The 17306-nt window shown below is 42.4% G+C and overlaps 1 protein-coding gene across 3 annotated transcripts in view; it reads left to right on the top strand.

Annotated features, from left to right (window-relative positions):
* The window catches only part of NDC1 (NAD(P)H dehydrogenase C1), a 330375-nt gene that overhangs the window by 136651 nt on the left and 176418 nt on the right, over window positions 1-17306 (top strand). For all 3 annotated transcript variants that reach the window (XM_089431657.1, XM_089431656.1, XM_089431658.1), the window contains one exon: window positions 16873-17088. In XM_089431657.1, the coding sequence (XP_089287783.1) occupies window positions 16873-17088 (216 nt within the window). The remainder of the gene's footprint in view (window positions 1-16872; window positions 17089-17306) is intronic.

The raw sequence follows: 17306 nt of genomic DNA on the forward strand, positions 1-17306 counted from the left end.
TGATGCTGCACTATGACTGCACTAGTATATGATGACATTGTTCATGTATCATGCTACATGGATGTTGCACTCCTACATAATGACTCTATGATCCTATAATGACATTGTTGACATAGATTGTCATTGATGTCAATATGGCAATATTCGAGGAGCCAAGAGGAGCAAACAGAGCCATCGGAGGAGCAAACAGAGCTATTGGAGGAGCCAAGAGGAGCAAACAGAGCCATCAGAGAGCAAACAGAGCTATCAGAGGAGCAAAGAGCAAACAGAGCCATCGGAGGAAGCAAACAGAGCTATCGGAGCAATGAATGCCAAAGAATACACTATCGGGGGCTATCGGGACAATATAGTGTATATGCATACAAATACACTATCGGAGGTAGAAAACACATATGGATGCATTTACACTATCGGAGGCGGAAGACTTAGTTATATTGGAATACACTATCGGAGCAGAGAAAGATATATATATATTAGCGTATAGAGGCGGGGTATATATATATCGACGATATGACAATCGGCAGTTCAGTTATGTGCCATCACCCCAAACCCCCGACAACGACACATATGTGCGGACCCGAGGGAACATATAAGTTCGGGTGCATAAACAGTGAAGTCCGCAAAAGTGTTCCGAAGCATGTTTTTAGTGTATTTCAGCTTTTCGGGCTCTAAGCCTTGGCGCGTTAAAACATGCAAATTTGCATTATATGTATAAATATCATATAACTGCGATACATGCGGACCCGCTGAAACACTGAAATATGATTTAATATCATATCGCATCTGCCCTATCGGTAATCGCATATCGCAATACACAAAGGGCTGTCCTCCTGCAAGCGCCGATTGCGATGAATGTTGCGGACCCGATGCAACATTACAGTTTGGTCTATTGTTATGTCACATCCGACATATCGCAAGTGCTTAAGGCCTTGCACCTCTAAAAGCGCCGATTGCGATATACATTGCGGACCCGATAAAGTTATAAATGCGGGCGTAATAAATTTGAAGTCTGCCCTTTAGCGTTTTTTCATATATTCCAGTGTATTACATTTGCGACCACAAAAAGGCGGGCCCGCATTACCTGAGCATCCGACCCTCCACCGTTGATCATCCCTTTGTAGATCCAACGGTCTACATATATTTCGGGTGGACATATAGCTCGAGGAATACCCGCCCGAAAATGCGGTATCCTCTTCCTTCTCGCTACTATGTGTCGCCTATTGAGTGGAATCGGAAGCCATTCGCTAAATACCAGTTCCCGCTTATGCCCCTTCCGAAATACCACTTGTGGTATAAGAATAATTGTATTGCATGGGGTTTTTAGGCCAAAAGGCTTATGATAACAGTTCCGATAGTTCAGGAGGCCTGAACGAAAGCCAATTGCGATTGCGATTGGGACGTGGCATGTGGGTCCGTCCTGATTGGTACAGTCTCTCCGTTAAACAATAAAGTCCTGTGTATGCCTATTATCATTAAAAGAAAAAGGGGCTCTGTTACAGTTTTAACACACAGCAGTGAGCATGAAGAGGCAGAGGAAGCTACAACGATCGAAAAGCCAGGAAGCCGAAGGGTAAGCCAGCGCAGAGGAAACCGAAAAGCCAAAGCAATGAAGAAGAGGGAAGCCAAAGGACAAGCCAGCATAGAGGAAGCTGAAGCGAGCGTTGAAGAAGCTGAAGAGCCAGTGGAAAGCGGAAACGAACAGTCAGAGGCATCAGGAATACAAAAACAGGAAAAAACAAGGAAGCGTGTGCGAATAATCAGAGTGAGAGGAAGCTGAAGTTCAGGTAGAGGCAGCAGAAGCAGGAGAACAGGAGTGAAGCAGAAGCTCAGTAGGTTTGGGAGCAGAGAACAACAGCAAAACAGTTTATACCAGGTTAGGGTTGGAGCCCACGGGGTTGGAGCCTCAGAACTAAAAGGATTGGAATCCTTGGGAGTTGGTGCTCCTAAGTGCAGAACTATTGCCTTAGCAAAACAGAGTTGGTGCTCTAGAGGTTGGAGCCTCACAAAAGTCCAAGTTGGTGCTTGGCAACTGATTGCAACTATTTATATATTGTATCTATTTCATTGCACTGTTTGTGTTAATAAAAGCATTTATTCCAGCTATCTATTTCTGTGTTCCATATATACTTGTTTTGGTGATAAAAAGAAAAATTAAAAAGAAATACTGATTCACCCCCCCTTCAGTATTTCCAACAATTGGTATCAGAGCAGGCTTCTTCATATTAGCCTAACAGCTTGAAGAAGGATTCGTAGTCATGATGAGAAATCACGAAGCGTCAGGAAAACCTCCTCTGTTCGACGACACCAACTTTGGTTTCTGGAAAAAGAGAATGACCTACTACTTAATGTCCCTTGGACTTGAAGTCTGGCATTTCGTTCTAAATGAGTACCAAATTCCTACCACTCTTCCAACAGATCAAGACGAGACGAAAGCCTACATTGCATATGCAAAAGCCTTGAACTCCATCACTAGCGGACTCACTGATTCTGAGTTTACAAAAGTCACGAATTGTAACTCTGCCAAAGAAATGTGGGATAAGCTAGTAGGCTTATACGATGGAGACTCAAAAGTCAAGAAGGCAAAGCTTCAAACTCACAGAAGGCAATTTGAAAGTCTGAAGATGGAAGATGAAGAAGATATTGCATCATACTTCCTCCGAGTAGCTGAAGTGGTCAATTCTCTTAAAGGATTGGACGAAAAGATTGAAGAAAGTATCGTTGTTCAAAAGGTCTTAAGATCTCTTCCAGACAGATTTGACTCCAAAATAAGCGCCATAGAAGAAGCAAAGGATCTAGATGCTCTCAAGATGGATGAACTCCATGGAATCCTCACTGCCTATGAGATGAGAAAAGGTGGCCCAAGCTCCAAAGATGTAGCATTCAAGGCCTCAAAATCAAAGAAGGGGAAAGAAAGGAATGACTGTAGTGATGACTCCGATGTGGAATCCGAATTGGCTCAATTTGTACGAAAGATGAAGAAAGGATCTAAGCTAAAAGGTAAGTACCCTCTTATCTGTTTCAAATGTGGAAAAATAGGTCATTATGCTGCAAAATGTCCTCATAAACATGATAGTGATGATGAAGGAAATTCTAAAAGAAAGGTATACAAAAAGAAAGGGATCAATAAGAAGAACTTCTTCTCTAAGCAAGATGAGTCTGATGAGGATGAATTTGTAGTCATAAAAAAGAAATCAGATGAGGAAAGTGACCATGATGAAAGCCAAGAAACATTATTCATGGCATTCACAAATAATGATGACTCGGGGCTAGAAGGAAATGTTGATGAACTGTTAATAAGTGCCATTGAAGAAAATGAGAAATTACGGAATAAAATCATTTCTCTCAAGGTAGAAAACGAGGAAACAAGAAGAAGAGAAGATCTCTTGGAAAAAAAGCTAAAAGAAAACGAAGAGACTTGTGAAGAACGTGAAGCTGAAATAGTATCTTTGAGGAAGGAATTGGAGCAAGTTAAAAAGGGTTGGAAAAGCTCTCAAATACTTGAGACTATCCTGAAAAGTCAAAAACCTCAACATGACAAGTCTGGAATAGATTTTAAAGGAGAATCATCAAGCACTAAGAATAGTGCGAAAAGCTATGCCGATACACTTTCCAACAACCCAAAAGAAGAAAAAGTATGTCATGAAAGGCGCATCCCAGATCCAAAGAATGAAGAGAGAATAACTCCAAAGAAGAATGTGGATTCGAATCATGGATACTACAGCAAATACAAACCAGTATTCCATCAAAGGCCCATCTCAAATCCAAAGAATGAAGCAAGGGTAATTCCAAGGAAGGAAATTGACTCAAACCGTGTCTACTACGACAGGTACAAAACTATCTTTCTTGGACATTGTTTTCATTGTAAAAACTTTGGTCATCAAGCCAGACATTGCATGGCTCGCAAGAGTGAAACACCAAAGCTAAAGGATCAAATAATCAAACCATATGGCCCCAAAAGGTAGGGACAAATCAAAACCTTCAATTCGTTTGATCCCTTGACCAAATTTGATCTGATTTGCTCATTATGCTACAATAATGGACACTATGAACAAAACTGCCCACTCAAAAGGAGAAAAGCAAGTAGTGAGAATCCCAACATGGATAAATGTGGCCTGGCTCTATATGCTCAAAATAATGAAAATCATTGGTTTGTGGATAGTGGGTGCTCTAGACACATGACATGGGACAAAAGGAAGTTTGTCTCATTGAGCAAAAAGGAAGGAAATGTGTCCTTTGGAAGTGGATCTAGCAGAATTGCGGGAAAAGGAACTGTTACCCTCATCAATGGAAAAGGAAAAGCTCAAGATGCTCTGCTAGTAGACGGGCTCAAACACAACCTCCTGAGTGTCAGCCAAATCTGTGATCAAGGACATAATGTTGTCTTTAGCACCAAAGACTGTGAAATAAGGAACTCTTCCTCAGGGGAACTTGTGGCGAAAGGGGTTAGAACACTAGACAACATTTACATTCTGAACAAGATTCAAGAAAATAAATGCTACTTGAGTCAGACAGATGAAAGTTGGTTGTGGCACAAGTGACTTGGACATACAAGCTTCGAAAATCTGATCAATATCAGCAAGATTAAAGCTGTACGAGACATCCGAATGCTATTCAAACCAAATCAAGGAGTATGTGGTCCCTATCAACATGGAAAGCAAACCAGAACCAGCCACAAGATCAAGGAGCTCTCTACATCAAAGCCCTTGGAGATCATCCATGTTGATTTATGTGGACCAACTAGAAATCAGGCACTCCAAGGAGAAAGGTACGTTGTTTTATTTGTTGATGACTATAGTAGAATGATGTGGATATATTTTATAAAATATAAATCTGAAACATTTGAGTGTTTTAAGAATGTTAAAGCACTTGTAGAAAATGAAAAGGACTCAAAAATGCCTCAGAACAGATAGAGGGGGAGAATTCACATCAAAAGAATTTAATGAGTTCTGTAATATACATGGAATTAAAAGAGAATTCTCTGCTGCCAGAAAACCCCAGCAAAATGGGGTAGTTGAAAGAAGAAACCGAACATTTCAAGAAATGGCAAGAACAATGTTATTAGCAGTAGACTTGCAGCCAAAATTCTGGAGAGAAGCAGCTAGGACAACTGTCGATACCTTGAATCGAACTCAGTCGGGACAGTTGTCTATACCTTGAATACAATCCACTGTGAACTGAGATACACTGCTAGGGATTTAAGACGACATGGATATACAAACACTGACTGGGCTGGCAGTGTAGTGGATCGTAAGAGCATGTCTGGGTGCTGCTTCTCTTTGGGGTTTACTTCTATATCTTGGATGAGCAGGAAGCAGAAATCGGTTGCAGTAAGCACCACCGAGGCCAAATACATTGCTGCGAGTATGGCCTGTTGTGATGCAGTTGTGAAAATTCCTAATCCTCAAGGAACCCCTACTGCAGCAAATTTGAATCTACTTCACCTACTTGATTTTAATAGACATTATCAAGTTATTCTTTGAACACTGAAGCAAATTACTTCTGCAGCCTACACTACTTAAAATTTAATTACATGAAACAAAAAAATAGCAAAGAACAAGATACATAGGACACAATTATTTTTGGACAAAATAGTCCCTAGAAAAACCCAATGTGGAAAAACTAGTGCAAAAGCTCTGAGGGATTTCTGTTATTAAGCAGTAATTCTGAATACAAATGCTGGATGCCCTCCCGACAATCCAGTGACAGATAAAATACAATGGCGGAAAAACTAAGTGAGTTTTACCTCACTTCACTCGGCAGATTCCAGTTGATTCGACAACAAAGCTGGCTAACCCCGACTATCTCTGTGCTGGCCCTGTGTTAGCCTTTTAGGCTCTGTGTTAGCCCTGCGCTGTCTCTTCTAACTATTGCATCAACCTTCCCGGTTGTTCCGACAGTTCCCCGACAGTTTTGGCTTTTTGAGTGAGGACAGCTTCAAATTCTGCGTTGACCCTTCTGGCTCTACGTCAGGCCTACATGGGCCCAGATTGACCCAACGTCAGTCCTCCTGGCTGCTGCACTGCCTCCATGAGCTTCTCTTCGCCTCTCTGTCAGTACCCTTGAACTATCCCTGCTCCTCTGCTGCAACTGATCACTCAGTTCGAATTCTCAGCTTCCTAGCACCAGAAATCGAGCTCCAGATCAATTCGTTCTCTCCGTGTGTGTTTATAAATGAACCCCAAGGCTCCTTCTTATACATTTCTCGTTGAGACTTCAACGACCGAGATTAAGTCTCTAATTAATGGCTAAGATTAAAACTTGACTTGATCCGCGTTCTAGATCATTCTCACCCATATTTTGATTAATGCCCATTAATATTTTAATTTTCCTAAGTTTAGATTTAAGAACCCTATTAAAAATATTAATTATTTTAATAAAGTACAATTCGGGTGGAATTTCACCAAACGGTTTCTGGGTTCTTTAGAACTCATGTGCATTAGCCTCTCCACGAATTTTCATAGCTAGAGAACATCTGATGCTACCAAAAACTAACAATAGTCTGGTTGAGGAAGCTCTTTAGTGAGCTATTTGAGCACGTGCTAGATACAATCGTGATGTTTTGCAACAACTAGAGTGGTATTCGTTTATCAGAGAATCCTGTGTTCCACGGCCGCTCCAAGCACATTGATATCAGGTACCATTTTATCCGAGATATGGTACAATGGGTAGTGGTTAGGCTCCAACACATCAGGAAAGATGAGCAGGTTGTAGACATTCTCACGAAGCCTCTTGGGAAGTCAAATTCTTAACTTTCCGAGAGAGACTTGAAGTCGTGGAACGACCCTCTTATGAGGGTCCTGTATGAGTTGGACAAAGAGCTCTAGAAGCTCCTAGGGGCATGGGGTACTTCTTGGAGCTAGCTATGAGCGACCATAGGGTGAGTGGTTCACCTTCCCCTAGTGGTGCGTTGGATATAGGTTGAGTGGTTCACCTTCCCCTAGTGGTGCGCTAGATATAGGCTGAGTGGTTCACCTTCCCCTACGGTTGACATATGCATAGGATGAGATGTTCACCTTCTCCTATGACATATGAGCAGGATGAGTGGTTCACCTTCTCCTATTGATGCCCCGACACACATCCTACCCATAGAGTCTGGGACTCATGGGAAGTACCTCTCATCTGGCCAATGAGTTGGGAAATGCTGGTTAGGGACCATAGCACTATCGATAGACGAATCGTGTACTGTCGTACTCCCTATGACTAGGATGCATGGTGTTCAACAACTTGATCTTGGATCAAGGATTGACTTTAGTCAGTGGAGACTGGTATGATACACTCTTGATCACTTCTTCTTCATTATTACTTCATGGTTCAGCAAAGCAGAGCAAAGTAGTGATGGATCATGGCATGATGGTACAGGATGGCATGATGATGGATTGGTAGGTGGAATTCTTCTTAGTTGAGAGGGAGTGTTAAAATTGGCAACTAGGGCCAAATTCCACCTTAGGACAACTCATATGGTGGAGATGATTATTCCATTGCATTCCTCTTTCAGAGAGGTACAATTTTGATATAAAGATCATCTCATTTTGACACGCAGAACTGGAATTATGAATTTATTTCTCTTATGCACAAATTTTCAAGGTCGGCTCCAGTCAAATGTAGGTTCATGAAGTCCAATAGATGTGTCTCTTCACCCTCAACGAAGTGTATAAATAAGAGAGACCTTTTCCTCATTTGGACATAATATCATCACATCTTCTTCTCTCTCTTGATTGGGTCGTATAACATTGGAGGCATCTCTTCTTCTTCACATGTGGGGCAACTCCCTCTCTCTCTCTCTACTTCACACGTGTGGCAGGAGGCTGAGTTTTTCTGGGTGAAATAGGGTGCAAATTTAAGGGCATTGACCAGCGTTGACCTCGATTTTTGTGCCAGAAGTTCGAGTTTAGGAGGTCGCATCTATTAGCACATAAATCCAGGGGTTTGGGGATAGTTTGACCATCGTTGACTTCAGGTTGACTTCTGTTATGACCACAAAAAATTACAACAGACTTTCTCTCTCCTTTGACTGAGTTTGACCGAAGAATTTGAGCTGATTTGAAGGCCAAATTGGACTGTTGTTTGGAAGATGTTTTGGGGCAGTTTGACCACCATTGACTTTCTGGTGTGTGCTGATTTGACTGCTAATTTGGTAGATCTGTTTTGGGCTTGTATTTTTACTCTCTTCTGAACTATTGAAGAATAATAAGAAGATTTGATCAAAGGGTTTCCCCACATTGGTGTTTGTCCTTGGCATTCACCACATCTTGTGTCCTCTTGTCTTGGCTTGTCTTATGCATATGATTTTATGTTCTATCTACATTTACTATCATTGTTTATAAGTAAATGTGATTGCTACTGGATATAATTAGAATTTTTCATTGGGCTGCTAAAGGAACATTGAAATAAATTGTCTTAAGCATAGAACATACCATTGTTATCTAAAATTAATAGAATTTAACATTGCCGAGCACTGTTTCAACACAATCCAAGGTTTGAACTTCTAGGCTGAGGTTTGTTTTAAGCTCTGCAACCATATATATATATATATATATATATATGCTGAGCTTTTCGTGGAACAGACTTTGGATGAATGCAAGAGTTTTTTACTTGAGGACAGACCTCAGCATATTGAACAATAGACCTGATCTGACCTCGGCCTATTACAAAGCTCGACATATATATATAATAGGCCGAGGTCAGATCAGGTCTATTGTTCAATATGTTGAGGTCTGTCCTTGAGTAAAAAACTCTTGCATTCATCCAAAGTCTATTCCACGAAATTCCACAGAGATATATGGTCAAAGTTCCATAAAGGATAGGGGAATATATGTTCTAGAGTACCACAAAAAGCCACGGGATGTATACACGAAAATGTTGAATTTCCACGACCCTGGTGTCTTGGGTAGAATCTTAAAATCTCTGACGTTACCAAACCAAGAATCTCAACAAAGCTACTTTTCACAGCGGAATATAAACAATAGTAAACCACATATGCACAAATATAGACAAATTTTTACAAAATATTGTACAACAACCCAATCTTCATTATATTAAACCAACTGAGTAATACAACTGTCTAGGGCTCCCATGCCAGGGATAATGGTCCTCAAATATCCAATGGTACAAGAATACAAGACACAATGACAACTCTCCACAATCTCAACATCTATGTCGTATCTAGTCCTGCTGGTCCTTCGCTCCCGATTTTCTCTGTAGCTACCCTTTAGTCCATCAAGAACAACACATAGAGACTCCAAGAAGGCTTCCACCTATCAATGCTGCGAGTCACTTCTTCTACAATGAACACAGACTGGTCCAATCTGCTCCTCTAGGCTGGCCAATACCTGAGCATCAATCTGCTTCTGCTAGTGGTCACTTTAGTCCATCAAAGTGCCACATAGGTCCTCAACTCTTCACGCAACGCACAACTTTCAACATCTTTCTTGTCCATCTATTCTAGGGCTACTTTGGACACTTTCTTGTTGCCCTCCACCAACCACTAAGTGCCCAATACAACTGTCAAAACTCCACTGTGAATTCTGCTCCTAGGAAGGGTTTCTAACCACCCAAGTTAGCCCTCTTCCTCTTGGCTTCCATAGGCTGCCAACTGTCCACACTTGGACACCATTCACCTAGCAAACAACTCAATCTTTACTCAACAAAATCAACATACCTGGTTGTACATGCTGCTGTAGCTTCTCTTCTAGTTAGGGCACCCAACTATTGCTATTGTAGCCCACAAAACCACTCCACCATACTTCCAAAGGCTGTGGCCTATCTCCCACAATACCCTACCATGCCTCGCTGCTTCTTTAGGCCACCTGTTTTGCCTGTTGAGGACTGTGGCCCTCACAAAAACCCTCCAACAGGGCTGCAACCTGGTCTGCACAAGGAATAAGGGTTACAACACTCAAAAGAGAGATAAGTCAGCCTCCAATACTCATGCACAAGCTGCCAGATCAACCCTTAAGGCCTACGGCCTTCTCTTGCTCTTACTCGGCCTTGTAATAGAGTAAAAAACCACCCAAAACGGTCCTCCACAGATTCGTCTTCCTCTTCTAAGAGCTCGACCACCTTCTTGTTGAGAGTCTACGAGTTGATGCTCTTGTGGATGATTTAAAATGATCTCAACTCACCTCAATTTATACACAAATGTCAGGGATCCACAAATTCTCCAAAGGACATGACTTTTGGACATAACCATCTCAAGTCTATATGACTTGTATGTCCAAAAGTCAATCATTACCTTCAAAATTTCATAACTCATCGTAGACAACTCAGAATTCGACGATTTTCGTTGCGTTGGATTCTCCTCAACGTCCTCTATCATCTTCATCCATCACATGTACAAAATGCATCATGGTTTTGGTCCAAACATCAATGGGTACAAAACCGCTACCTTGGGTTCCAAGCCCACAAATGACTTTTGTGGCGCTCCAACCTCCAAATCCTGAACCCTAGGGCTTGGAGTACCTCCCAAGCTATCAAAAATCAACACTCCCTCATAGTGAGGGAGGTACTTCCAAGACTAGGAAGTAGCTTATCATCGTCATCACAACTCCTGGCGCTCACAACTGCAACAATCCCTGTAACGTGAACTACGCCTCTCTCGAAAGTGTTGCTGTCACTGGAAGCATCCTGCTTCATCTTCTTCTCCTGAATTGTCTTCCATTCTCTCCATGATTCCTTCTTGGCAGATGTAGAAACACCCTTGCTCCCCATTGACCACGCGCTCTTCTTGGGCTGCAAAGTCTCCCTCTGAACCTGCAAACTCCCTCTAGAACTCGAATCCCTCTGAGCCTCTGGAACCTGGATCTTCTTCTCTGGAACATGTACCTGCCCCTCTGAAGCCTGCACCTGCACCTGCACCTGCTTCTCTGAAACTTGCACCTGGTCCTCCTCCTCCTTCTTCCCATGGTCTATAGGCTTACCCGTCAACCTGTATAGACCATGCTCTCTAACTCTAATCACAATACCAGCGGAACTAGAGCCTCTAGGCTTGAGCCTTGCCTTCCCATCCTGGAATGAGACTTCAAACCCCTTCTTCTCGATCACTGAGACAAATATCACGCTATATCTAAGTCTTGGTACAAACAATACATCCTGGACCCACATCACTCGTCCTGACTCCATCCTGAATGGCACAACTCCCGATCCTCGGATCTCCTTCTGACTCTTGTTGCCCAACACCATGTGCAACTTTGAGTCCCATTTAGCTAGAGTCTCGAATACCTCCTGTGACCTTGTCATATGTTTCGACGCACCACTATCCACATACCATGCATCCTCATCGATGGTACCCTGCGAGAAATTAGAGATCATAGCAAAGTCGTCCTCCTCCAACCTCTTGGTGAGAGCATCTATCTCAACAGAAGTGGCAACACCGATGACTTGCTTCCCTTTGTTCTTGTCGTCATGTCTTGTCTTCTTCTTTATTAGACATCTTGACGAAAAATGACCCATCTCGCCACAGTTGAAACACTTGACTTTACTCAAGTCCTTTTTCTGCTTACCCTTCATTCGTGCTGCAAGTGCTACGTCATCATCATAAGCCTTCTTCTTCGGATGAAGATCCTTGTCTCACAAATCTTCCTGAATGAAGTTGTCTCACAGTCTATTCCAGTTTGGAAACCTCTCTCTAGAAACGATCCCCTTGATGAAGGGATTCCATTCCTCAATGAACCCTTTCAAAGCAATCCTCACCATATTAGATTCTGAAATAGTCACACCGACAACAACAAGCTCATCTTTGACTTGAGACAATCTCCTAGAGCACAATTTCAGAACTAGAGCACATCTCCTCCACAAAATTTCAGAGTTAGAGCACATATGATGCTACCCAAAATCAACACTCCTTAGCGAGGAATGTGCTCTAGTAGTACTTCTCAGTAGAAGTATTAAATTGATCCACTACATCGGTCCTCTGTGTTGCTGATGCTTGGCCTGTTGCCCTTCATCCACTGCACTGCTGCATCCTGTACTGTTGCCCATGACTCTGCCACTGTCACTTCTACATCTGTACTGCAGCTCCCTCTCAAAATGCTGCATCATGCTACCCATAGTATTGCCATTGCTAACTGCTGCACTGCAACTCAGTTACTGAGAAGTAAGTAACTGAAACTTCACCCAAAAACTGACATGTTGGTCAATATGGATGCCTCGTGATGCTGAAGCTACCTCTGCTGCTACTGCGCTGCTGCAATTTTCTCTGTGCCTCTCGCACTGTTACAACATCCACTGCGTTGCTTCAGACTTTGGCACTCTAGCTCTGCCATTGTTGCTCCATCACACTTCGCACCAACCGACACCTGTCATTTTTTTACTGTCATTGAGGGCTCCCGTAGCCGTATGTGATCCAAGAGTTTGGGCACCTCAAGGATCCTGCTCCTTGGTGTAGTCCTCTCCACTACAGATCGATGTCGCCCCACCTCTTCTCTAGAGGTGCATGAGCACTCATGGCACAATTGTCATCCTTGCCTTCCCTGTCAGTGTTCGCTGGAGCAACCTTCAAGTCAGAAGCCTCCTCCTTGCCCTTCTTCTGAGGACATTGGGTGGCGAAATGTCCCAGTTCCCCACACCTGAAGCATCTGACTTTGGTTATATCCTTTTTCTTCCTTTTCTGCTGCCCTTGCTGTCTCGTTGATGCGAGAGTTGCAGCGCCTCCTCCTCCTTCACCTGGGCTCCTTTGCCGCTACTTCCTTCCTAGGTCAGTCTCCTGATCTGTTCCTGTCGAAGAGATGCCCACGTTTCCTCCCAACTGAGGAGAGAATCTCTGCCCAAGATACTCTGGACAAATGTCTCCTAGTCTTCAGTCACTGCATTAAGGGTAGTCCTGACCATGAAACTCAAGATCTGGTGTAGACCCCACGAGAGTCAACTGGTCTCGAATCCCTTGCAACCTGAGAAAGAAGGGATCGATTTCTTCTCCCTTCTGCATCTGGTACTGTCTCAGCTGATTCTCCAACAACATCTTCCGTTGAACGGAACTCCCCCTGGTACAAGGTGGTCAACGTTTCCCACATCTCCCTCGCTGTGTCCTTCTCAGCAATGTGTGGGACCACATGATCTTTGACCCCGTCTAGAATCATGCATTTAGCCTTCGCTTGGGCCTCCTCATACTTCTTCAGTGGATCAGTGTCGACTGGAACAACAACTACTTTCAAGGCATAGTCCTTGATGCGATGTTTGTCTAGGATTGCCAGGATCCTGGCCTTCTAGATGACAAAATTGGATGTTCCATCCAATCTGTCCTGATCCCTCAGTCCATTGACCACCATTTTTTCTCAAAAAATATAGGATTGGTTCTCTTCTTCTTTGGATTTCTTTGGTGCAAGAAATCCTCTAAGGAACAAGCTCCTCTAGACTCCCTCTGAGTCCTGATTTCCTTCATGGAAATCCTTCGGCCAAATGTCGAATCACTCCTCTCCAATCCAACTTTGCTGCTGCAATCCGGATCTAGATTTCTTTGGCTAGAAATCTGTCAAGGCAGTGACTCCCTCTACCTCGGCTTTGTCTCCATAGAAATTGTTCTGCACCAACAACAACAGCGTCCCACTAGATCCACTGATCGAATTTGCTATGCTCTTTCAGCCCTGACAACTGACTGATTTGAGCCTCTTAGGCTCTGCGCTGGCCCAAAGAATTGACGCAGTCATTGCGTGAGCTCCTCTCGGATGCTACGTTACCCTCTATAGGCTTGAAATACTGACGCAGGCACTGCGTGAGCCTCTGCGTCAATTCTCCGGCTCTGTGTCACTCCTTCAGCTGCTCCTCTGCCTTTGAATCAGCGCTGTCACTCAGGACAGCTGCTTCTCTGCAACAAATTCACTGGATCTCCCGGATGATGTCTTCAGTGTCCTATGATTTGCAATGCTCTGATACCATGTGAAAATTTCCGAATCTACACATCAGAAATCCTACTGCAATCACTGATTTATCATCTCCTACTTGTTTTTACATTCAACAAGTTATTTAATTATTTAAATACTAATGAAAAACACTACTGTAGGCTACACTGACTTGCAGATCATAAACTGAAATAGAATGAGACAAACACACAAGGGACATCATTATTTTTGGACAAACGTCTGCGGAAAAATCCAATGCGGGAAAACCAGTGCAACATATAGAGGGTTTGTGTTATTAAGCAAGCAGAATTTGAGTACAACAGATTGCCTCTCACACCGGCTAACCTTTCAGAGAAATCTCGGCAGCAAGAAGTACATATGAGGGTTTACCTCGTTCTCTAAGTCACCACTGATCCACTGGATGGTTGACTCCGGCAAGCATTGTGAAAATCCCAGCACAATCTGCTCTGTGTGAGCCAGCGTCTTGCCTCTAGGAGATTGCATCACTTCTCTGCTAGTTCAATTTTCTCTCAAGAGTTTTGACTTCAGCCCTACTAGCTCAGAACATCGAACTCCTAGCAAAATCTCGAACTTCCTTTCGATTATCTCGCACTGCCGTTGCAAGAACCCTCTTGGCTTGTGTCAGCTCTGTGTGAGCCCCTTCCTGGGTTGTGTAGGCCTCTGCGCTGCCTCTCTGATGCTACATCTGCCTCTCTGCCTGGTACTTGTTGGCTCGGAACTCCCTTCCGATCCAACTCTCTGCTATTGCCCCTCTCGCTACAACTTAGATCACCTGTTCGATTTTCTTAGCAAACCTCACCCCAGAAAAATCGAATTGACTGATCACTTGGTGTATCTCCAACTGACCCTCAAGCCTCCTCTTATACTTTTCCTAGTTGATGAATCAACAACCGAGATGAAGTCCCTAATCAACGGCTAAGATTAAAACAGACTTGATTCTCGTCACTTAGAATTTTCTCACCCATATTCTTATTAATACCAATTAATATTTTTATTTTTCTAAGTTTAGACTTAGGAACCCATTAAAAATATTAATTATTTTAATAACTCCTCATCGGGTGGAATTTCTCCAAACGATTTCTGGGTTTTGGGGATCTAGTGTGTTCAAGCCCCTCCACAAAATTTCGGAGCTAGAGCACATCCGATGCTACACAAAATCAACAGTTTATAACCAGACTTATAAGCTAAAGTTTGATGCACTTCAAGCAGTAAGAATATCCTGGTGAGCTAGGGTTTCATGATTAATATTGTTAAAGCAGAGTTACAGTTGAGTTGTTAATGATATGGTTAGAGCTGCATATGCTAGGGTCTATGACTAGACTGCTTAGATTGTAGTGCTTCTAGATTAACTATTACTTGCTGATGACAAAGCATCTGATGATAGCATGTTGAGATAGGGTTGCAAAGGACAGAGTTGTTGCTCAAGTTGTCGAAAGCTTGACTAAGTGTTGAAGCTGTACTTGAGCATAGCTATTATGGCAGTATACCTGATTGAGTTCTCTAACGAGAATGTTTGAGTGCTATTAGAATGTGCAACTAGGGTTTGATCTTTTTGCAGAAAGGGTTAGTGTTTGAGTAATGTTGATATGATGAGCGGAGCTAGTCTTGTGCAGTACTGTTGACACAACTGCATTCATTGTATGATTGCAGTTTTATGGTTGTGATTGAACATAACAGATCTGGTTGAGCAGAGATTTGATGCAGCTAGGGTTTTGGTATTAGTATTGATTTGAAGCTTGTATTGCAGAGGAATGGTTGGTCTATTGATTGATTGTTGAGTAGAAGTTGTATTGCCGTTTATTCTGTATTGATATTGAGCACAAGGGGATCTAGTGTGAAAATATATGGATCGCGGTTCGCCGTGGTAGAGTTGAAGGTTGGAGCCTTCAGGGCAAGCAACAACTTGTTGTATAGGGTGGCAGGGTGGTGCTAGGGTAGGTTGGTGCCGACAGAGCGTGTTGGAGTGTCCTTCTAGTTGCAATTGGTAAACAAGGTGTTGGAGCATCCTTCAAGTTAGAGCCTGTAAACCAGGGCATTGGAGCGTCCTGCCGTTTGCAGTTGGTAAACCAGGGCGTTGGAGTGTCCTTTAGGTTGGAGCTTGTAAACTAGGGGGTTGTTGCCTCCCTCAGTTTGAACTGAAAATATTGATGTACATTTTATTGAAGACAAATATTAAGAAGCATTTGGTGGTTTTTCTTCTGAAAGGGTTTTCACTTAAAACATATGTTGTCTACTATCTTGATATTTGTGCATTGTCGAATGGTGTTTTTTACTGTTCATGTGATGTTGAATTATGTTGAGCTAACATTAATGATAATTAATGCTCTGTGAAGGTAAAAATACTAATTGAAGAGATATTGATTCACCCCCCTCTCAGTATTTCCAACACCCTCCATGTCATCAGAATTATCCTTATGGCTGTCATGAGCATTTGAGGCATAGGTCAGAGCTCATAATGATACTAATGAAGTCATAAAGTGGCCAATAAAGAAAGCACTCCCTGTTTTTCCGTGTGGCATGGCTAAATGAGATCCACATGTGCATAACTAGCCCCAAAAATGCCTTGGAATTTGACCAATGCCTCGGGATAAATGTACATCCTCGAAAAATGTGAAAATGCCCTAGAATCAGAATGAAACTGACTGCCCAAGAAGTGTCATGCCACGTGATCAAAACCCTCCTGCCCAGGAGAATGACCTCATCAAAATGGGGGATAACAGCTAGATTTTGTCAACTTTATTTGGGGCCACAACTTGCAAGAATACACAGGCTGGAACTTATTCCTATCTATCTTTTAGGATAGACAATTTTAATGTAACAACTGCCAACATAAACCCCTTGATATATCTTTGTTGTTGGGTACTGATTTAGCAACTATTAATTGATTGTGATAGATACTTTCTTCACTAGACTAATACACAATAGAATGAGTTTTACTGTCTTAAATATAAGTCGATATCTTTCAATTTTTATTGCATCAAATTGGGTCCTTTCTAATATGAAAAATATATTGTTACAGAGATTGGAGAAACAACTTAGATCCTTGGAGCAAAAAAGGTTTGGAAAGAGAGAGTCTCCTATTGATGTCATTGTGGTTGGATCTGGATATTGTGGGGTTGAGCTAGCTGCAACTATTGCAGAAAGATTAGCAGATCGAGGGAAGGTCCAAGTTGTTAATGTAGCATCTACAATCTGCCCAAGTGCTCCAGTTGGCAACCGTGAGGCTGCTCTCAAAGTAAGAATGGTTATGTGGATATGTGAACTTTTCAACTGCTTATGATTGTCTTTCTATCATAAAGGGAAAGAACAAAATAGTTTGAAAAATTGTACATGCTAGTTGCTAACAGATATTCTAAATATGTGGACCAAGTTTTGTTTTCATATGCTCCTATAAAGTAAAAGTAATGGAGACATTTATACCAAAGTATTTGTTGTAGCAGATAAATTGTTTTT

This window comes from Pinus tabuliformis, chromosome 5_1 (assembly GCF_031772625.1).
Source record: "Pinus tabuliformis cultivar Carrire ecotype Pingquan chromosome 5_1, CPIR1, whole genome shotgun sequence".
Classification (NCBI taxonomy): Eukaryota; Viridiplantae; Streptophyta; class Pinopsida; order Pinales; family Pinaceae; genus Pinus; species Pinus tabuliformis.